General features: G+C 44.9%; 1 protein-coding gene across 2 annotated transcripts in view; it reads right to left on the reverse strand.

The window, feature by feature from the left end:
- Positions 1 to 10,680: 10,680 nt before the first annotated feature.
- LOC112227887 (potassium voltage-gated channel subfamily KQT member 1-like) overlaps positions 10,681 to 24,886 on the reverse strand; it is a 111,983-nt gene continuing 97,777 nt past the window's right edge. For both annotated transcript variants that reach the window (XM_042302058.1, XM_042302040.1), the window contains one exon: positions 10,681 to 11,375. In XM_042302058.1, coding sequence (XP_042157992.1) covers positions 11,199 to 11,375 — 177 coding nt within the window. In that variant the 3' untranslated portion in view covers positions 10,681 to 11,198. The remainder of the gene's footprint in view (positions 11,376 to 24,886) is intronic.

Raw genomic sequence — 24,886 nt, forward strand, 5'->3', positions numbered from 1 at the left:
AACCAGGTATAAACGGAGCTAGAGACACCAATAAATAAATTACCTCACATCTGGCACATCCATAGAGGAAGAAGGGCCAAGGCACACTAAAAAGCCACTCTCTCTCTTCCCCCCTAAACACCACAGCCAATCTGTTTTGTGTCACAATTAAAATAAATCAGCATTTCTTGAAACTGCATTTAAACACTTGAGTGTTCCTTTGATCAATCAAGCAGCCAATGACTCTAGCTGATTCAGGCTATAACTGAGGCCTTCCCAGGCTACCAGGCAGCACTTCAAAAGATAGTAGACGTTTATGACACATATCTGCAGCACTCAGAAGAATGCTTTTCTTATACATGCGGGTCTCTTGCATCTTTGTGTCCCTTGGAGCCTCAGCAGGCCTGAATCCTGGCTTAGTGGGGTCCAGAGAAGATGGCTGCTGTAGGGAGGAATGAACATGTTCTCAAACACACAGCATGATGAGAAAAATAGAACACGCTCCTCTCTTTCTGTGTTTGGACATATCTCCATTGGCTACAAGTACTTCAATATTCACTCTGTTATGTGTTGGCAGCAACCTGTATGCATCAATACTTATGCCTTCTTAGTAATTTTACATAATGGGAGGGACATGGAAACATGGAGGTAAAGCTTGCAGAATAACCCTTGTATATTTCTTGGCTATTGTATCAGAATGTGTTGTGTGTGACATAATGCCATGTCTCCTCCTAGCCTATGGCTCCCTGTCCCTTCCTCTCCTCTCTGGCCCTGCTCAGTCTCTGACTCCACTGAAGCTCCTAGCTGCAGCTGTCCTCCAAGCCTCACATACTGTTCTGGCTGGCCAAACCCCACCACACCACTGAAGTCCTTCCAGTTCCAGCCAGGAATCTCAGGCTGTCTGGAGGAAAAGTCCCCAATACTGAAACCAAGGGCGCAACTTTGGTTTTAGAAGTGGGGGGGACATAATATATTTAATCAAATAGGGCTATCTTCCTTACACCACCCCTACCTTGTCACAACACAACTGATTGGCTCAAACACATTAAGAAGGAACACATGTTAATTGAAATGCATTGCAGGTGACTACCTCATGAAGCTGGTTGAGATAATGCCAAGAGTGTGCAACGCTGTCATCAAGGCAAATGGTGGCTACTTTGAAGAATCTGTTTAACACATTTTTTGGTTAACATGTGATTCCATATGTGTTATTTCATAGTTTTTATGTCTTCACTATTATTCTACAATGTAGATAACAGTAAAAATAAAGAAAAACCCTTGAATGAGAAGCTGTGTCCAAACTTTTGACTGGTACTATATATATATATATTTAAATCCAGTCGGATAAACACTCAAAAAAGCCTATCTGACCGTTCTGAGCCACCCGCATGGTCCTAAAGCACACCGTTGCCACATTTTGTATCACATTCCATTGATAAAACTGGGGAGACGTCCCCAGTGAAAGTTGCGCCCCTGGCTGTAAGCTAGATAAGCAACGGACAGCCTCTCTGTCCCCTGCCCTCTTTACATAGCATGTGTACACTACCCCGGACCTCTCCTTCTCCTGCACCTCCTTCTCCTCGGCAGCTGCTGTTGGCTTACTTGGCCAGTCTTGGGTGGGGTTATTGTGGCCGGCTGGCATGCCCTGGCCTGGACATGAAGCAGAGTAGCGTGGGACGTTGCAGAGGGATCTTGAGATCTGATTGTTGTTGTTGTTGTTGAACTTACCCTGGTTACTGGGAAGGACAAACACCAGACATATGGCCGAAGGAAATCTCAGAGGGCGAAGGTCACAGAGGGTCAAACTAACCCTTTAACCTCTTGGTGGTTTGTCTCCCAGGGGTGATGTAGCAACTAGCTATACCAACCACAGTAGAGGTCAAAGCTCATGCACTGTATCGGTTCCTCTTGTAAATGATTACATGGAAAACCATTATCCTGTGCTCAGCAGAAGGAGGCTGGGGCGAGGGAGGCCTCTTTTTAAGTTGTAGTGGGTCAAAGGCCAGGTTCCCTGAGGACAGTACTTACTGCGGCCTGCTTTACACATTACTATGTTACACATATTCCTGAACGGTGTATGCCATTTTTATTCCCCTTTACTTGCTTTTTTAGCATGAAGCACATTGTCCTGCACTGGTTTTATGTGACAAGGAGCCCTTGGGTGAGGGGATTTTGAATTATGCTTCAACACTAACTACTACTACTACTACAATCAGTAGCAAGAAAACCAACTGTCTCTAACCCAACTGTTCCCCTCCACTATCTAGGGACTCTCGATGGAGTGTCTAGCATCAGCTGCTGCTGACACTGTCTGTGTCCCTCTCCTACACACATGCAGGCGCACACACGCGCACTCTCTCTCTCTCTCTCTCTCTCTCTCACTCACACACACACACGTGCACTCTCTCTCTCACACACACACACACACACACACACACACACACACACACACACACACACACACACACACACACACACACACACACACACACACACACACACACACACACACACACACACACACACACACACACACACACACACACACACACACACCTGTTCTCTGGTATCTGCTTTCATATGGCGTTGATGGGCCTCCATAATGCCTGCCTACCAGACAGGTGGCCCTGCTGGGGCCTCACTGTGGGCTATCGTGGCCCCTTAGGGTGCTGCAAGGCCCCTCCTCCCGGTAGACTTAAGAAACATATTGCATGTCTCCACTGTTCTCAGTCCAGCCTAACATGCATAAGGAGATCTCACCTGCAATCTAATGTTAGTAAAGACTACATGACTACACAGGAATAAAAACAATTGGTAAAGGAATGTTTGGGAATTAAAGGAATGCAAAGTCTACTTGGTGGCTGGGAGTGATGAATCTCCACAGTATACTTCACGTGATGACCCATAGATATAGATATACAGTAGCTTTCTCAGATTCTGTAACGTTCCATCATGAATATGGGGTAGAGGGTATATATGAGGGTATAAGGTATATATGAGGGTATAGGGTACATACGAGGGTAAAGGGTATATATGGGGTGTCGGGTATATATGAGGGTATAGGGTATATATGGGGTATATGGTATACATTTTTATTTATTTAATCAGGCCAGTTGAGAACAATTTCTCATTTACAACTGCGACCTGGCCAAGATAAAGCAAAGCAGTGCGACACAAACAACAACACAGAGTTACACGTGGAATAAACAAACGTACAGTCAATAACACAATAGAAAAGTCTATGTACAGTGTATGCAAATGAAGTAAGATTAGGGAGGTAGGGCAATAAATAGGCCATAGTGGTGAAATAACTACAATTTAGCAATTAAACACTGGAGTGATAGATGTGCAGAAGATGAATGTGCAAGTAGAGATACTGGGGTGCAAAGGAGAAGAAAAAAATATGGGGATGAGGTAGTTGGGTGGGCTATTTACATATGGGCTATGTACAGGTGCAATGATCTGTAAGCTGCTCTGACAGCTGATGCTTAAAGTTAGTGAGGGAGATATGAGTCTCCAGCTTGAGTGATTTTTGCAGTCATTTTTTCAGTCATTGGCAGCAAAGAACTGTAGTGAAAGGCAGCCAAAGATGAGTTGGCTTTGGGGGTGACCAGTGAAATATACCTGCTGGAGCGCGTGCTACGGATGGGTGCTGCTATGGTGACCAGTGAGCTGAGATAAGGCGGGGCTTTACCTAGCAAAGACTTAAAGATGACCTGGAGTCAGTGGGTTTGGCGACAAATATTAAGCGAGGGCCAGCCAACGAGAGCATACAGGTCGCAGTGGTGGGTAGTATATGGGGCTTTGGTGACAAAACGGATGGCACTGCGATAGACTGCATCCAATTTGCTGAGCAGAGTGTTGGATGCTATTTTGTAAATGGCATCGCCGAAGTCAAGGATTGGTATGATAGTCAGTTTTACGAGGGTATGTTTGGCAGCATGAGTGAAGGATGCTTTGTTGCGAAATAGGAAGCTGATTCTAGATTTAATTTGGGATTGGAGATGCTTAATGTGAGTCTGGAAGGAGAGTTTACAGTCTAACCAGACACCTAGGTATTTGTAGTTGTCCACATATTCTAAGTCAGAGACCCCCAGAGTAGTGATGCAAGACGGGCGGGCAGGTGCGGGTAGCAATAGGTTGAAGAGCATGCATTTAGTTTTACTTGCATTTAGCAGTTGGAGGCCACGGAAGGAGGGTTGTATGCCACTGAAGCTCCTCTGGAGGTTAGTTAACACAGTGTCCAAAGAAGGGCCAGAAGTATACAGAATGGTGTAGAGCGACATCATTGAGCAAGAGCGACATCATTGATGTATACAGAGAAACGAGTCGGCCCAAGAATTGAACCCTGTGGCACCCCCATAGAGACTGCCAGAGGTCCGGACAACAGGCCCTCCGATTTGACACACTGAACTGTCTGAGAAGTAGTTGGTGAACCAGGTGAGGCAGGCATTTGAGAAACCAAGGCTGTTGAGTCTGCCGATAAGAATACGGCGATTGACTTGAAAGCCTTGACCAGGTCAATGAATATGGCTGCACAGTATTGTCTTTTATAGATGGCGGTTTTGATATCATTTAGGACCTTGAGCGTGGCTGAGGTGCACCCATGACCAACTCGGAAACCAGATTGCATAGCGGAGAAGGTACGGTGGGATTTGAAATGGCCGGTGATCTGCCTTAGAAAGGCAGGTAGGATAGATATAGGTCTGTAACCGTTTGGGTTTAGAGTGTCTCCCACTTTGAAGAGGGGGGTGACCACTGCAGCTTTCCAATCTTTGGGGATATCAGACGATACGAAAGAGATTTTTTACAGGCTAGAGGGTAAAGTGTATATATGGGGTATAGGGTATACACTACCGTTCAAAAGTTTGGGGTCACTTAGAAACGTCCTTGTTTTTTTTGTCCATTAAAATAACATCAAACTGGTTAGAAATACAGTGTTGACATTTTTAACGACTGATTTTTAACAGAATATCTACATAGGCGTACAGAGGCCCATTATCAGCAACTATTACTCTGGCTAGGCCACTCCAGGACCTTAATGTGCTTCTTCTTGAGCCACTCCTTTGTTGCCTTGGCCGTGTGTTTTGGGTCATTATCATGCTGGAATACCCATCCACGACCCATTTTCAATGCCTTGGCTGAGGGAAGGAGGTTCTCACCCAAGATTTGAAGGTACATGGCCCCGTCCATCGTCCCTTTGATGCGGTGAAGTTGTCCTGTCCCCTTAGCAGAAAAACACCCCCAAAGCATAATGTTTCCACCTCCATGTTTGACGGTGGGGATGGTTTTCTTGGGGTCATAGGCAGCATTCCTCCTCCTCCAAACACGGCGAGTTGAGTTGATGCCAAAGAGCTCTATTTTGGTCTCATCTGACCACAACACTTTCACCCAGTTGTCCTCTGAATCATTCAGATGTTCATTGGCAAACTTCAGACTGGCATGTATATGTGCTTTCTTGAGCAGGGGGACCTTGCGGGCGCTGCAGGATTTCAGTCCTTCACGGCATAGTGTGTTACCAATTGTTTTCTTGGTGACTATGGTCCCAGCTGCCTTGAGATCATTGACAAGATCCTCCCGTGTAGTTCTGGGCTGATTCCTCACCGTTCTCATGATCATTGCAACTCCACGAGGTGAGATCTTGCATGGGGCCCCAGGCCGAGGGAGATTGACAGTTCTTTTGTGTTTCTTCCATTTGCGAATAATCGCACCAACTGTTGTCACCTTCTCACCAGGCTGCTTGGCGATGGTCTTGTAGCCCATTCCAGCCTTGTGTAGGTCTACAATCTTGTCCCTGACATCCTTGGAGAGCTCTTTGGTCTTGGCCATGGTGGAGAATTTGGAATCTGATTGATTGATTGCTTCTGTGTACAGGTGTCTTTTATACAGGAAACAAACTGAGATTAGGAGCACTCCCTTTAAGAGTGTGCTCCTAATCTCAGCTCGTTACCTGTATGAAAGACACCTGGGAGCCTTAAATCTTTCTGATTGAGAGGGGGTCAAATACTTATTTCCCTCATTAAAATGCAAATCAATTTATAACATTTTTGACATGTGTTTTTCTGGATTTTTTGTTGTTGTTATTCTCTCTCTCACTGTTCAAAGAAACAAACACCCACAAACCAACAGTGAAACCCAGGCTACCTAAGTCTGATTCTCAATCAGCGACAACTAACGACACCTGCCTCTGATTGAGAACCATACTAGGCCGAACACAAAACCAACATAGAAAAACAAACATAGACTGCCCACCCCAACTCACGCCCTGACCATACTAAAACAAAGAATAAAATAACAGAACTATGGTCAGAACGTGACATATAGGGTATATATGAGGGAATACGGTATATATGAGGGTATAGGGTATATATGGGGTATATGGGAGTATAGGGTATATATGGGGGTATAGGGTGTACTGTGCATTCGGAAAGTGAAAACAAATGTGGAAAAAGGGAAGGAGTCTGAATACTTTCCGAATGCACTGTATATAAGGGTATATATGGGGGTATAGGGTATGTATAGGGTATATATGGGGGTATAGGGGGTATGTGAGTGTATATGAGGGTACAGGGTATACAGTATATGGGGTATAAGGTATATATGGAGGAATAGGGTATATATGGAGGTATTGACTAGCATGTCTCACTGACCCCACAGAGCTACATTCTATTCAACTTTCTTCCTGGCTCTCTCTTGATGTTCCCTTTTAGCTTGTGTTCTTGCTCTTGTGTTCTTCTGACATCAAACCCTCGTTTGAAGTGGGGAGTCAGAGATGAAAGTGAAGTAGCAGGATCTCAGTGGTATAGAGCTGAGCTGGCTCAGTAAACAGCAACTAGACCAGGGGGAGACCGTGATATAAACCAGGGGAGGACAAAGGCAGCATAACACCATGGCTGGGCTGTGGAGACAAGGCTCTCTGGGTAATTGAAAATGGCTCTGGGCTGCTCCTCTACTCCCTCCACCCCCTCCCAGTCAGCTTTCTCCTGCCCTTCTCGCGTCTATCCACCCCTCCCTAGAGACCTCTCTCTCCCCGCTCTGGCCGTGCTGTTTTTGGGACATCCCCAGTATTTCTTGGCCTTTGAAGGCAAATATAATTGAGTGGTAATTTGAGACGTATTCTCTTTCTTTCTCTCTGTCTCTCTCTCTCGCTGTCTCTCTGTCTTTCTCCCATATGCCTCCCTCGCTCCTCAATGGTTATGGAATATTGAAGTTCAAAGTATGCACGGCAACAACAACAAAAATGTTTATTCTTCTCTGTCCCCTGATTGCAGTGTAAAAAAAATATGAATTGAAGAATTCTATAAACTTTGTGGGATTGAGAGGATATGGCTTACCTTGACCTGATGTGGCCTGCAAATCGAACAGACAGCCAAGAGAGAAGAGTTGAATCCAAGGAAAGGAAATTATAGACTAACTGGTAATCAAGACACACTGAGCCCAAGGAGAGCCCAGAAAATGAAATGGATTTTTATTTACACCAGATTTACAGAGGGTTGTGAATATAATTTACAGTCATTCCAATCCATTTTACAACACTTCTCTTTATTTCTCATCATCACTCTGCAGACCAGGAGTATTCTCAGGTTGATCGTTCGTTCCACATGATAAGTCAATGTTGCTATTTACAACTCTTATAAAACTGTACAGGAGAATGGTCAGATAGCCAGTATGTGAAGCACTTATCTCAAAGAACCTGGCTTTAAAAAGCAGCCTGTTATATAAAATACATATTCCAAATCTTCAACCACGGCAAAATAATAAAACATACTGAACAAAAATATAAACGCAACAGTGTTGGTCTCATGTTTCATGAGCTGAAATAAAAGATCCCAGAAATGTTCTATACGCACAAAAAGCTTATTTCTCTAAAATGTTGTGCACAAATTTGTTTACATCCGTGTTAGCGAGCATTTCTCCTTTGCCAAAATAATCTGCTCCTTCACCTGCGGGATTGTCTGAGACCAGCCACCCGGACAGGTGTGGCATATCAAGAAGCTGATTACACAGGTGCACCTTGTGATGGTGACAATAAAAGGCCACTCTAAATGTGCAGTTTTGTCACACAACACAAGTTTTGGGGGAGTGTGAAATTGGCATGCTGACTGCAGGAGTGTCCACCAGAACTGTTGCCAGAGAATTTAATGTTAATTTATCTACCATAAGCCGAATCCAATGTCGTTTTTTAAAGAATTTGGCTGTATGTCCAACCGGCCTCACAGCCGCAGACCACGTGTAACCATGTCAGCCCAGGACCTCCACATCTAGTTTCTTCACCTGCGGGACTGTCTGAGATCAGCCACCCGGACAGCTGATGGAACTGATAAGTATTTCTGTCTGTAATACAGCCCTTTTGTGGGGAAAACTCATTCTGATTGGCTGGGCCTGGCACCTCAGAGGGTAGGTCTAGCTCCCAAGTGGCTGGGCCTATTCCCTATCAGGCCCACCCATGACTGTGCCCCTGCCCTGTCATGTGAAATCTATAAATTGGGGCCTGATTTATTTATTTAAATTGACAGATTTTCTTATATGAACTGTGACTCAGTAAAATCGTTGCATGTTGCGTTTATATTTTTGTTCAGTGTTTTTCTCTTCCTCCCCTCTCTCTCTCGTTTCACCCCTCCTTTGTGTTGCCATCTTTCGAGGAATGTGAACACTATAATTATGGAAGGGATTGCACACATAGCTTAGTTATTGTTCTCTATTTTCAACTGGCTAAACCCAGCTGGGTCCTGGCCGTACGACAAATACATGGAGTGAGAACAAAAAAAGAGACATTAATTATATTCAATGCTTTAAAGTCAAAGCTTGGTCTCTCTCTCTCTCTCTCTCTCTCTCTCTCTCTCTCTCTCTCTCTCTCTCTCTCTCTCTCTCTCTCTCTCTCTCTCTCTCTCTCTCTCTCTCTCTCTCTCTCTCTCTCTCTCTCTCTCTCTCTCTCTCTCTCTCTCTCTCTCTCTCTCTCTCTCTCTCTCTCTCTCTCTCTCTCTCTCTCTCTCTCTCTCTCATCTAATCTCTATCTCTCTCTCTCTCTCTCTCTCTCTCTCTCTCTCTCTCTCTCTCTCTCTCTCTCTCTCTCTCTCTCTCTCTCTCTCTCTCTCTCTCTCTCTCTCTCTCTCTCTCTCTCTCTCTCTCTCTCTCTCTCTCTCTCTCTCTCTCTCTCTCTCTTCTCTCAGAGGTTACCTGATATTTAAGACCCTTCACACTGAATTATGGAGTGAGCCATTCAAAGCCTACTGTTTAAATTGTACACATTTTCCAGTGTCCTTTTCATTAGTCAACTCACATACATTGTTAACTCCCCTTACCAGGAATTCAGCACTTAATTAGCAATAGACAGATAAATAATTAGTGCTCTAATGGGGCAAATTAATTACAAATTGCACACTGCAGTTTAAGTCCAAAGAGGGAAAATGAAAGTGTTTTAGCATTGAGAAGGATGGGTGGTGGGGTGAAGTGGTTCATTGGAATATTCTAGTGAAAATCTTGGCACGGGGTGTTGAGTCAACTTTAACTTCTTACCATAACTCTCCATACTGTTCTTTCCCTCACTGTATTTCTGTAATACTGAGTTCTGCCTTGTCACGACTGTTCTGCTATTTTTATTAGCTTAACCATAGCCGTAAATCAGCGGCAGATTAGTTCCTGCAGAGCTGTTTCACCACTATTCTCTGCTCTAGCAGCCTAGGCCCAGCCACTAACAGAGGCAGACCCTGGGCAAAGTCAACAGATAGTCTCCTGGTCCTTCTCTATGTCACTCGATTATTACTAACAAACATACGCCGGCAACTAAATACAGTAAGGTGAGATGAATTGGTGGCTATATAGAAATAGTGGTGCTATATTTTGGTTTAAATGGTGCCAAGATCAGGATTTTATCTTTGCTGGTCTCCTCATTCTCTGTGCTGTACCCTTTAGCAAGTGCTTTAGCACTTTGACTGCACAATCGCCAAATAATATCATTAGTGTGATGGTTTGCTTGGAAATAATATTTTAGTGCTTGGATGTGCCTCACTGAATGCACACAGTTGAATACATTCTCATATCTTACGTGATAATGTGCTGAGGAGTGAAAGTGTCAGGCTAATCTTATAAAACAAAAAGGACTTGACGTATGCTTTCGCTACAATGTATGCTGTGGAAGTTTCAGTACACGCTTAGAAAAAAAGGTTCCAAAAGCATTCTTCGGCTGTCCCCATAGGAGAACCCTTTTTGGTTCTACCTGGAACTAAAAGGGTTCTACTTAGAACCAAAAAGGGTTATTCAAAGAGTTCTCCTATGGGCACAGTCAAAGAACCCTTTAAGCTTCTAGATAGCACCTTTTTTCTAAGACTCTAGTATGTTTAGGGCCTCCCGGGTGGCGCAGTGGTCTAGGGCACTGCATTGCAGTACCAGCTGTGCCACCAGAGACTCTGGGTTTGAGCTCAGGCTCTGTCGCAGCCGGCCGCGACCGGGAGGTCCATGGGGCGACGCACAATTGGCCCAGCGTCGTCCGGGTTAGGGAGGGTTTGGCCGGTAGGGATATCCTTGTCTCATCGCGCACTAGCGACTCCTGTGGCGGGCCGGGTTGTGTTTTGGAGGACGCATGGCTTTCGACCTTCGTCTCTCCCGAGCCCGTACGGGAGTTGTAGCGATGAGACAAGATAGTAACTACTAACACCTGGGTACCACGAAATTGGGGAGAAAAGGGGGTAAAATTCAACAACAACAAAAAAGAGTGTAGTATGTTTTCATAGTGCTGATATTAAAGAGGGAGAAAGAAGCTTCTGAAGAAGAGGAGGACCCCGTATGCCCATTCACCATGATGGGGGGAGGGAGAATGGACGGCATCACCGTACGTCTCTAGCTGTAAGTAAACTGCTGCCATGTCCCCTCTCATAGTTCTCTATAGCCCTCACTTTCAGACAAGCACGCCTCTTCAGCAGAGGAGAACAGAAGCAGGAGCTGAGTTGTTCACGTTCTCTCTCTAAGGTCAGCGGTCAAAGACAGTGATGTAAAGGTTTTGGGGGTTATAAAACAGAGGGCAAAAGTAGCCAAATGACACCATCTTTTTAATAAGGTAAGAAGAGTGCTCCCTTTTCTTTATTGGAGTCTGTGTCCTCCTGGTCAAGCAGCTGACAATGAATTTAAAAATGATTGATCTTCTCATTGCAACTGATATCTCACGGTTGGTCATACTAGTCCCTGGTGGTTCCATCCCTGGCGCCTGTCTGCCCACTGTGACATCACCGTCCCTCGTCCAAGCTGACGCCCATGTTCTGACGCCTCATGATGCTGATGCGAGAGCTGTAGGGGGCTGGGAGTGGAGGGGCTGGGGCCCTCTGGAGCAGCTCTGCCTTGGGTTTGTACTGGTCCACCAAGATCTTCAGCACCGCCTCCATCTTATGGCTCATCTGGTCCATCTATTTATACAACACACAGCAAACAAAGGTACATGTTTTAGGTTATAGATGGGTGACTATAGTGAGGACATTTCACAAACAACAGGGAGGGCCATGTTAAAATGTCTATTCTACTGAGCCATTTACTTTACGTTCCTATTCTTATTTTTTAACTATTTCTTATTGTTGTTGCTTTGTCAAGAAGGAACCTGCAAGTAAGCATTTCATTGGACGGTCTATACCATGTGTCTCCTGTACATACAACTAATACAACTTGAAACTTGAAAGATGTTATATACATTCGTGACTGTAGAGATATACTGCTGTAGTAATTATATGTGCAAGACTAAAGTCAGTCAGTGAGGACATTTAAATGGGTGAAGCATTGTGTCACTGAGTTTCAGCCTTTCTTTTGTCTGCCAGGCCTCCAATACCGAATACACATATTCAAGTCCACACTAAAGATACACCTCTTCACACAGGCTTATCCGGATTATTTGTCATCTTAACTTTTATCCTCCCTCTAGTTCACTTCCTGATTAGTCTGTCCTTATTCTTTTATATACTTATGTGACTTTGGGTTTGGTGAAAAGCGCTTAAAATAAAATGTATTATTATTACTATTATAATATTGCCCCATCCCAATGACAGACCTCTAGTGTATAATAACATGTTTGTCTGTCTGTCATGGTATACCTGCAGAAGCCACTCATTAAAGCAGCTAGCCTGGCTCAATGATCCAGGAGTAGGAGGGAGGGCTTTAAGTACACACGCATACACACACACATGCACACACACACGCAAGTACACACACACACGCATGCACACGCACGAACGCATGCACACGCACACACACGCATGCATACGCACGGACGCATGCACACACGCATGCACACACATGAACGCATGCACACACGCTTGCACAAGCACGAACGCATGCACACACACACGCATGCACACGCACAAATGCATGCACACACACGCACGCACGCACATGAACGCATGCACACACACACACGCATGCACACGCACAAATGCATGCACACACACGCCAGGGACTCAACTGTAAACACAGGTGTGTCTGTCACCCAACAGACAGAGGCATCTCAAGCAGGGAACCTCCTTGGTATTTCTAACCCCTGTGTGTACAGATCAGCGCACACGCCCTGTATGGCAGAGGTAAACAAGCCAGGCTGTCTGCCGACACACAGACACACACGCTTGCGCGCACACACCCTTTGTTGTTTGCTCTCATGATTTGGTAAATACAGGAAATTTCCACGACACTTTCTAAACATCAAATAGTTTTTTTACAGATCTTTATCGTCCTGCCCTCTGCCTTGACATTGAAGTTATGTAGTTATACTTTCAGGAATTAATTATCTTTGGCTTAACTTATCACTACTTGTTAACCTGATTTATAAATGTAATAATCATTGAGATAAGTGGTAATGGTAATGGATTCCGATAAAGTTGGAGAGGTTATGTGTACATCATAGTTCATGAAAGAGCCATGGCATCTCACATAACAGACAGGCAGACAGGCAGACAGACAGACAGACAGACAGGCAGGCAGGCAGGCAGGCAGGCAGGCAGGCAGGCAGGCAGACAGACAGGCATTTGCCGACGTTCATTCCAGTCATAACTGATACTGAGGAACTGCAGTATTTTGTCTGACATTCACATCGCAGAATCCACTGGTATGTTTGTGTGTTGAGGATCGGGCTCCTCCCTCTTTTAGTGAGAGTGGCCATGAAAATGTTACAGTACAACAGGACATTGAGCATCAGTCATTGTTCTTGAGATATGAAACCATGGATGAAGCCTATTCAATTATATCAAATAAGATCACTCCATACCAATGACTCGCAGGTATCATAGACTCGTCTATGGAAGGAAGTAGGAGGAGAAGGAGAAGGAAAAAACGAAATAACAAAAAGTTAGAACAAGCCCTGGATTAGACTACAAGGTTTATCATGACATAAATAGCTGTTTTAAGAAAATGGAGTACTCGCTGCCTGGTCAGGGGGCAGAACATACACTATATATACAAAAGTATGTGGACACCCCTTCAAATGAGTGGATTCGGCTATTTCAGCCACACCCGTTGCTAACAGGTGAATAGCGCACACCCATGCAATCTCCGTAGACTAACATTGGCAATAGAATGGCCTTAGTAAAGAGCTCAGTGACTTTCAATGTGGCACCGTCATAGGATGACACCTTTCCAACAAGTCAAATCGTCAAATTTCTGCCCTGCTAGAGCTGACCCGGTCAACTGTAAGTGCTGTTATTATGAAGTGGAAACGTCTAGGAGCAACAATGGCTCAGCCGCAAAGTGGTAGACCGCACAAGCGCACAGAACAGGACTGCCAAGTGCTGTCATATGTCCTTGTTTGCAACACTCACTACCAAGTTCCAACTGCCTCTGGAAGCAAGGTCAGCAGAAGAACTGTTCGTTGGGAGCATTATTTACATTTTGGTCATTTAGCAGATGCTCTTATCCAGAGCGACTTACAGTAGTGAGTGCCTACCTTTTCATACTGGTCTCCCGTGGGAATAGGACCCTCAACCCTGGCGTTGCAAGCACCATGCTCTACCAACGGGACCCTGAAATGGGTTTCCATGCCCGAGCAGACGCACACAAGCCTAAGATCAACAAGTGCAATGCCAAGCGTCGTCTGGAGTGGTGTAAAGTTCACTGCCGTTGGCGAGTGATGAATCCCGCTTCACCATCTCAGACCAATCTGTGTTTGGTGGATGCCAGCAGCACGCTACCTGCCCCAATGCATAGTGCCAATTGCAAAGTTTGGAGGAATAATGGTTTGGGGCTGTTTTTCATGTTTTGGGCTAGGCCCCTTAGTTCTAGTGGAGGGAAATATTAATGCTACAGCATACAATGACATTCTAGACGATTCTGTGCTTCCAACTTTGTGGCAACAGTTTGGGGAAGGCTCTTTCCTGTTTCAGCATGACAATGCCCCTGTGCACAAAACGAGGTCCATACAGAAATGGTTTGTCAAGATCGGTGTGGAAGAACTTGACTGGCCTGCACAGAGCCATGACCTCAACCCCACCGAACACCTTTGGGATGAATTGGAACGCCGACTGCGAGCTAGGCCTAATCGCCCAACATCAGTGCCCGAACTCACTAATGCTCTTGTGGCTGAATGGATGCAAGTCCCCACAGCAATGCTCCAACATCTAGTGGAAAGCCTTCCCAGAAGAGTGGAGGCTGATATAGCAGCAAAGGGGGACCAACTCCATATTAATGCCCATGATTTTGGAATGAGATGTTTGACGAGCAGGTGTGTAGTGTCTTTTGGCAATGTAGTGTATAACAGTGTAATAAACATGCCAGCAGTAATCTATTTATCAGCATTCCTGTGGTTTTTAGCATGGATCAGGAAACCATTTCTTTGGGCTGAACAGGGTTAGAATCTTGAACAAGGTTAAGGTTAGGGCTAAGGTAAGAGCTCTGAACAAGGTTAGGGTTGGAGTTAGGGTTAAGGTTAGGTTAAGGGACAAGCCTTTCTCATTACAGTGTTTTCCCTCCTTTTACAGGGCTCTAACCCTAGCTTCATGTCCCCATCCTGGTTCAACATTACCCTAGTTTCAACTACAACCATAACTCTAACCCTAGTCTCAACTACAAACATAACCCCAACCCTAGTCTCAACTACAACCATAACCCCAACCCTAGTCTCAACTACAAACATAACCCCAACCCTAGTCTCAACTACAACCATAACCCCAACCCTAGTCTCAACTACAACCATAACCCCAACCCTAGTCTCAACTACAACCATAACCCCAACCCTAGTCTCAACTACAACCATAACCCCAACCCTAGTCTCAACTACAACCATAACCCCAACCCTAGTCTCAACTACAACCATAACCCCAACCCTAGTCTCAACTACAACCATAACCCCAACCCTAGTCTCAACTACAACCATAACCCCAACCCTAGTCTCAACTACAACCATAACCCCAACCCTAGTCTCAACTACAACCACAACTCTAACCCTAGTCTCAACCCTAGTCTCAACTACAACCCTAACCCTAGCCTCAACTACAACCATAACCCTAGTCTCAACTACAACCACAACCCCAACCCTAGTCTCAACTACAATCATAACCATAACCCCAACCCTAGTCTCAACTACAACCATAACCCCAACCCTAGTCTCAACTACAAACATAACTCTAACCCTAGTCTCAACTACAACCATAACCCCAACCCTAGTCTCAACTATAACCATAACTCTAACCCTAGTCTCAACTACAACCATAACCCTAACCCTAGTCTCAACTACAACCATAACCATAACCATGGTCTCAACTACAACCATAACCCCAACCCTAGTCTCAACTATAACCATAACTCTAACCCTAGTCTCAACTACAACCATAACCCTAGTCTCAACTACAACCATAACTCTAACCCTAGTCTCAACTACAACCATAACTCTAACCCTAGTCTCAACTACAACCATAACTCTAACCCTAGTCTCAACTACAACCATAACCATATCCCTAGTCTCAACTACAACCATAACCATAACCTTAGTCTCAACTACAACCATAACCCTAGTCTCAACTACAACCATAACCCCAATCCTAGTCTCAACTACAACCATAACCCCAACCCTAGTCTCAACTACAACCATAACCCCAACCCTAGTCTCAACTACAACCATAACTCTAACCATAGTCTCAACTACAACAATAACCCCAACCCTAGTCTCAACTATAACCATAACCATAACCATAACCCTAGTCTCAACTACAACCATAACTCTAACCCTAGTCTCAACTACAACCATAACCATAACCCTAGTCTCAACTACAACCATAACCATAACCCTAGTCTCAACTACAACCATAACTCTAACCCTAGTCTCAACTACAACCATAACCATAACCCTAGTCTCAACTACAACCATAACCATAACCCTAGCCTCAACTACAACCATAACCCTAACCCTAGTCTCAACTACAATTACAACCATAACCCTAACCCTAGCCTCAAGGACAACCATAACCCTAACCCTAGTCTCAACTACAACCATGACCCTAATGCTAGTCTCAACTACAACCAAAACCCTCGCCTCAACTACAACCATATCCCCAACCCTAGCCTCAACTACAACCATAACCCCAACCCTAGCCTCAACTACAAGCATAACCATAACACTAACCCTAGTCTCAACTATAACTACAACCATGACCCTAACCCTAGTCTCAACTACAACCATAACCCCAACCCTAGTCTCAACTACAACCATAACCCCAACCCTAGTCTCAACTACAACCATAACCCCAACCCTAGTCTCAACTACAACCATAACCCCAACCCTAGTCTCAACTACAACCATAACCCCAACCCTAGTCTCAACTACAACCATAACCCCAACCCTAGTCTCAACTACAACCATAACCCCAACCCTAGTCTCAACTACAACCATAACCCTAACCCTAGTCTCAACTACAACCATAACCCCAACCCTAGTCTCAACTACAACCATAACCCCAACCCTAGTCTCAACTACAACCATAACTCTAACCCTAGTCTCAACTACAACCATAACCCTAGTCTCAACTACAACCATAACCCTAACCCTAGTCTCAACTACAACCATAACCTAACCCTAGTCTCAACTACAACCATAACCATAGCCCTAGTCTCAACTACAACCATAACTCTAACCCTAGTCTCAACTACAACCATAACCATAACCCTAGTCTCAACTACAACCATAACCATAACCCTAGCCTCAATGACAACCATAACCCTAAACCTAGTCTCAACTACAACCATAACCCCAACCCTAGTCTCAACTACAACCAAAACCCTCGCCTCAACTACAACCATATCCCCAACACTAGCATCAACTACAACCATAACCCTAGCCTCAACTACAATCATAACCATAACCTAACCCTAGTCTCAACTACAACCATAACCCCCTAGTCTCAACTCACCTCCTAGCCTCAACTACAACCATAACCTAGTCTCAACTACAACCATAACCCCAACCCTAGTCTCAACTACAACCATAACCCCAACCCCCTAGCCTCACCTACAATCATAACCATAACCCTAGTCTCACTACAACTACAACAATAAACCCTAGTCTCAACCCTTGTCTCAACTACAACCATAACCCTCCTAGTCTCAACATTAGTCTCAACTACAACCATAACCCCAACCCTAGTCTCAACTACAACCATAACTCTAACCCTAGCCTCAACTACAACCATAAAACCAACCCTCGCCTCAACCTCAACCAACAACCATAACCCTAGTCTCAACTACAACCATAACCCCAACCCTAGTCTCAACTACAACCATAACCCCAACTAGTCTAACCCTAGTCCCAACTACAACTACAACCCCTAGTCTCCCTAACCTCTCAACTAACTACAACCATAACCCCTCACCCTACCTAGTCTCAACTACAACTATAACCCCAACCCTAGTCAACTACAACCATAACCCTAACCTCGCCTCAACTACAACCATAACCCTAACCCTAGTCTCAACTACAACCATAACCATAACCCCAACCCTAGTCTCAACTACAACCAACCATAACCCCAACCCTAGTCTCAACTACAACTATAACCCCAACCCTAGTCTCAACTACAACCATAACCCCAACCCTAGTCTCAACTACAACCATAACCCCAACCCTAGTCTCAACTACAACCATAACCCCAACCCTAGTCTCAACTACAACCATAACCCCAACCCTAGTCTCAACTACAACCATAACCATAACCCTAGTCTCAACTACAACCATAACCCCAACCCTAGTCTCAACTACAACCATAACCCCAACTACAACCTAACCCTAACCCTAGTCTCAACTACAACCATAACCCTAACCCTAGTCTCAACTACAACCATAACCCAAACCCTAGTCTCAACTACAACCATAACCCTAACCCTAGTCTCAACTACAACCATAACCCTAACCCTAGTCTCAACTACAACCATAACCCTAACCCTAGTCTCAACTACAACCGTAACCCTAACCCTAGTCTCAACTACAACCGTAACCCTAACCCTAGTCTCAACTACCCATAGTCTCAACTACAACTAAACAACCCTAGTAACTACAACCATAACCCCTAGTCTCAACTACAACCATAACCCTAACCCTAGTCTCAGTCTCAACTACAACCAAACCCCATAACCCTAGTCTCAACTACAACCATAACCCCAACCCTAGTCTCAACTACAACCATAACCCCAACCCTAGTCTCAACTACAACCATAACCCCCCTAGTCCCTAGTCTACAACTACAAACCATAACTCAACCAACCATAGTCTCAACTACAACAATAACCCCCCTAACCCTAGTCTCAACTATAACCATAACCATAACCATAACCCTAGTCTCAACTACAACCATAACCCCATAACCCTAACCCTAGTCTCAACTACAACCATAACCATAACCCTAGTCTCAACTACAAAATTTATAACTCCCTAACCCTAGTCTCAACTACAACCATAACTCTAACCCTAGTCTCAACTACAACCATAACCATAACCCTAGTCTCAACTACAACCATAACCATAACCCTAGCCTCAATGGCAACCATAACCCTAACCCTAGTCTCAACTACAATTACAACCATAACCCTAACCCTAGCCTCAAGGACAACCATAACCCTAACCCTAGTCTCAACTACAACCATGACCCTAATGCTAGTCTCAACTACAACCAAAACCCTCGCCTCAACTACAACCATATCCCCAACCCTAGCCTCAACTACAACCATAACCCCAACCCTAGCCTCAACTACAATCATAACCATAACACTAACCCTAGTCTCAACTATAACTACAACCATGACCCTAACCCTAGTCTCAACTACAACTACAACCATAACCCCAACCCTAGCCTCAACTACAACTACAACCATAAACCCAACCCTAGCCTCAACTGCAATCATAACCCCAACCCTAGCCTCAACTACAACCATAACCCCAACCCTAGCCTCAACTACAACCATAACCCTAGCCTCAACTACAACCATAACCCTAACCCTAGTCTCAACTACAACCATAACCCCAACCCTCACCTCGCCTCAACCCTAACTACAACCATAACCCTAACCCTAGTCTCAACTACAACCATAACCCCAACCCTAGTCTCAACTACAACCATAACCCCAACCCTAGCCTCACCTACAATCATAACCATAACCCTAGTCTCAACTACAACTACAACAATAAACCTAACCCTTGTCTCAACTACAACCATAACCCCGACATTCGCCTCAACTACAACCATAACCCCAACCCTAGTCTCAACTACAACCATAACTCTAACCCTAGCCTCAACTACAACCATAAAACCAACCCTCGCCTCGCCTCAACAACAACCATAACCCTAGTCTGAACTACAACCATAACCTCAACCCTAGTCTCAACTACAACCACAACTCTAACCCTAGTCCCAACTACAACTACAACCCTAACCCTAGCCTCAACTACAACCATAACCATAACCCTAGTCTCAACTACAACCACAACCCCAACCCTCGCCTCGCCTCAACTACAATCATAACCATAACCCTAACCATAGTCTCAACTACAACTATAACCCTAACCATAGTCTCAACTACAACCACAACTACAACCATAACCCCAACCCTAGTCTCAACTACAACCATAACCCCAACCCTAGTCTCAACTACAACCATAACCCCAACCCTAGTCTCAACTACAACCATAACCCCTCAACCCATAGTCTCAAGTCTACAACCATAACCCCAACCCTAGTCTCAACTACAACCATAACCCCAACCCTAGTCTCAACTACAACCATAACCCCAACCCTAGTCTCAACTACAACCATAACCCCAACCCTAGTCTCAACTACAACCATAACCCCAACCCTAGTCTCAACTACAACCATAACCCCAACCCTAGTCTCAACTACAACCATAACCCCAACCCTAGTCTCAACTACAACCATAACTCTAACCATAGTCTCAACTACAACGATAACCCCAACCCTAGTCTCAACTATAACCATAACTCTAACCCTACTCTCAACTACAACCATAACCATAACCATAACCCTAGCCTCAACTACAACCATAACTCTAACCCTACTCTCAACTACAACCATAACTCTAACCCTAGTCTCAACTACAACCATAACCATAACCCTAGTCTCAACTACAACCATAACCCTAACCCTAGTCTCAACTATAACAATAACTCTAACCCTAGTCTCAACTACAACCATAACCATAACCCTAGTCTCAACTACAACCATAACCATAACCCTAGCCTCAACTACAACCATAACCCTAACCCTAGTCTCAACTACAACTACAACCCCTATAACCCCATAACCCTTGTCTCAACTACAACTAACAACTGCAACCATAACCCCAACCCTAGCCTCAACTACAACCATAACCCTAACCTCTCAACTACAACCATAACCCCAACCCTAGTCTCAACTACAACCATAACCCCAACCAACTAACCATCTCAACCCTAGTCTACAACCATAACCCCAACCCTAGTCTCAACTACAACCATAACCTAATCCCTAGCCTCAACTACAACCATAAACCCAACCCTAACCCTAGTCTCAACTACAACCTCAACCCTAGTCTCAACTACAACCATAACCCCAAACCCTAGTCTCAACTACAACCATAACCCCAACCTAGTCTCAACTACAACCCCAACCCTAGTCTCAACTACAACCATAACCCCAACCCTAGTCTCACCTACAATCATAACCATAACCCTAGTCTCAACTACAACTACAACCCTACCCAACAACCCTAGTCTCAACTACAACCATAACCTAACCCTAGTCTCAACTACAACCATAAAACCAACCCTAGTCTCAACTACAACCATAACCCCAACCCTAGTCTCAACCAACCATAACCCTAGTCTCAACTACAACCATAACTCTAACCCTAGTCTCAACTACAACCATAACCATAACCCTAGTCTCAACTACAACCATAACCCTAACCCTAGTCTCAACTATAACAATAACTCTAACCCTAGTCTCAACTACAACCATAACCATAACCCTAGTCTCAACTACAACCATAACCATATCCCTATCCTCAACTACAACCATAACCCCAACCCTAGTCTCAACTACAACTACAACCATATTCCCAACCCTAGCCTCAACTACAACCATAACCCTAGCCTCAACTACAACCATAACCCTAACCCCTAGTCTCAACTCAACTACAACCATAACCCTAGTCTCAACTACAACCATAACCCCCTAGTCTCAACTACAACCATAACCCCAACCCTAGTCTCAACTACAACCATAACCCCAACCCTAGTCTCAACTACAACCCCCATAACTCCATAACCTAACCCTAGTCTCAACTACAACCATAAACCCAACCCTCGCCTCGCCTCAACTACCCATAACCCTAGTCTCAACTACAACCATAACCAAACCCCAACCCTAGTCTCAACTACAACCATAACCCCAACTAACTAAACCATAACCCCAACCCTAACCCCAACCCTAGCCTCAACTACAACCATAACCCCAACCCTAGCCTCACCTACAACCATAACCCCAACCCTCGTCTCAACTACAACTACAACCATAACCCCAACCCTAGTCTCAACTACAACCATAACCTAACCCTAGCCTCAACTACAACCATAAAACCAACCCTCTCAACTACAACCATAACCCCTAGTCTAGTCTCAACTACAACCATAACCTCAACCCTAGTCTCAACTACAACCATAACTCTAACCCTAACCCTAGCCTCTACTACAACCATAACCCTAGTCCTAAACTACAACCATAACCCCCTAGTCTCAACTCAACTACAACCACAACCCCAACCCCAACCCTATCCTCAACTACAACCATAACCCCAACCCTAGTCTCAACTACAACTACAACCATATTCCCAACCCTAGCCTCAACTACAACCATAACTCTAACCCTAGCCTCAACTACAACCATAACCCTAACCCTAGTCTCAACTACAACCATAACCATAACCCTAGCCTCAACTACAACCATAACCATAACCCTAGTCTCAACTACAACTACAACCATAACCCTAACCCTTGTCTCAACTACAACTGCAACCATAACCCCAACCCTAGCCTCAACTACAACCATAACCCTAGTCTCAACTACAACCATAACCCCAACCCTAGTCTCAACTACAACCATAACCCCAACCCTAGTCTCAACTACAACCATAACCCCAACCCTATCCTCAACTACAACCATAACTCTAATCCTAGCCTCAACTACGACCATAAACCCAACCCTCGCCTCGCCTCAACTACAACCATAACCCTAGTCTCAACTACAACCATAACCCCAACCCTAGTCTCAACTACAACCATAACCCCAACTAAAACGATAACCCCAACCCTCGCCTCAACTACAACCATAACCCCAACCCTAGCCTCACCTACAATCATAACCATAACCCTAGTCTCAACTACAACTACAACCATAACCCTAACCCTAGTCTCAACTACAACCATAACTCTAACCCTAGCCTCAACTACAACCATAAAACCAACCCTCGCCTCGCCTACAACCATAACCCTAGTCTCAACTACAACCATAACCTCAACCCTAGTCTCAACTACAACCATAACTCTAACCCTAGTCTCAACTACAACCATAACTCCAACCCTAGTCTCAACTACAACTACAACCCTAACCCTAGCCTCAACTACAACCATAACCCTAGTCTCAACTACAACCATGGCCCTAACCCTAGTCTCAACTTCAACTACAACCACAACCCCAACCCCAACCCTCGCCTCAACTACAACCATATCCCCAACCCTAGTCTCAACTACAACCCTAACCCTCGCCTCAACTACAACCCTAGTCTTTTTTATTTATTTATTTTACCTTTATTTAACTAGGCAAGTCAGTTAAGAACAAATTCTTATTTTCAATGACGGCCTAGGAACAGTGGGTTAACTGCCTGTTCAGTGGCAGAACGACAGATTTGTACCTTGTCAGCTCAGGGGTTTGAACTTGCAACCTTCCGGTTACTAGTCCAATGCTCTAGCCACTAGGCTACGCTGCTGCCCCGAGTCTCAACTACAACTACAACCATAACCCTAACCCTAGTCTCAACTACAACCATGACCCTAAACCTAGTCTCAACTACAACCCTAACCCTAGCCTCAACTACAACCATAACCCTAACCCTAGTCTCAACTACAACCATAACCCTAACCCTAGTCTCAACTACAACCATAACCCTAACCCTAGTCTCAACTACAACCATAACCCAAACCCTAGTCTCAACTACAACCATAACCCAAACCCTAGTCTCAACTACAACCATAACCCTAACCCTAGTCTCAACTACAACCATAACCCTAACCCTAGTCTCAACTACCCCTAGTAGTCTCAACTACAACCATAACCCTAACCCTAACCCCCCAACCCTAGTCTCAACTACAACCATAACCCAACCCTAAACTACAACCATAACCCCAACCCTAGTCTCAACTACAACCATAACCCCAACCCTAGTCTCAACTACAACCATAACCCCAACCCTAGTCTCAACTACAACCATAACCCCAACCCTAGTCTCAACTACAACCATAACCCCAACCCTAGTCTCAACTACAACCATAACCCCAACCCTAGTCTCAACTAACCCTAGTCTCAACCAAACTACATCCATAACCCTAGTCTCAACTACAACCATAACCCCAACCCTAGTCTCAACTACAACCATAACCCCAACCCTAGTCTCAACTACAACCATAACCCCAACCCTAGTCTCAACTACAACCATAACCCTAGTCTCAACTAAATAACCATAACCCTAGTCTCAACTACAACCATAACCCCAACCTGTTCCTAGTCTCAACTACAACCATAACCCCAACCCTAGTCTCAACTACAACCATAACCCCAACCCTAGTCTCAACTACAACCATAACCCTAGTCTCAACTACATCCATAACCCTAGTCTCAACTACATCCATAACCCTAGTCTCAACTACAACCATAACCCCAACCCTAGTCTCAACTACAACCATAACCCCAACCCTAGCTCCACCGGATCAATGGAGGGGGGGACAGCTAAAGATGACGCTGTCAACCTCCTTGTGTCAAAAGATATATGATACAGGGACAGGTGATACAGGGGCAGCCTCAACTGTCCCCAACATCCCACCCTCCCAAACAACACATGACCACAAACAGCCTATCCCACTCATTCTCTGTGGCACAATTATTTTTTTTAGGGCGGGGCACCAAGGCCCTTAGGATAACACAGTAGCCTGAAAAACACAACCATTTTCAGTTGAAAGTTCAACTGAAATCAAGCGGGGCTAAACGTGTGCAGGTGGGGGACAACAGAGCTAGACTGGGAGCCCACCCCGCCAAGCCTAAGCAGAGGTAGGTAAAACACTGTTCTGAGAAACATCGTGGCCCAACCCTCCCTCTACAACCCTGTCTGTCCCAAAGTGTCTCCTCACAGGGGTATAACA

This window comes from Oncorhynchus tshawytscha, linkage group LG01 (assembly GCF_018296145.1).
Source record: "Oncorhynchus tshawytscha isolate Ot180627B linkage group LG01, Otsh_v2.0, whole genome shotgun sequence".
In the NCBI taxonomy this organism is placed as follows: Eukaryota; Metazoa; Chordata; class Actinopteri; order Salmoniformes; family Salmonidae; genus Oncorhynchus; species Oncorhynchus tshawytscha.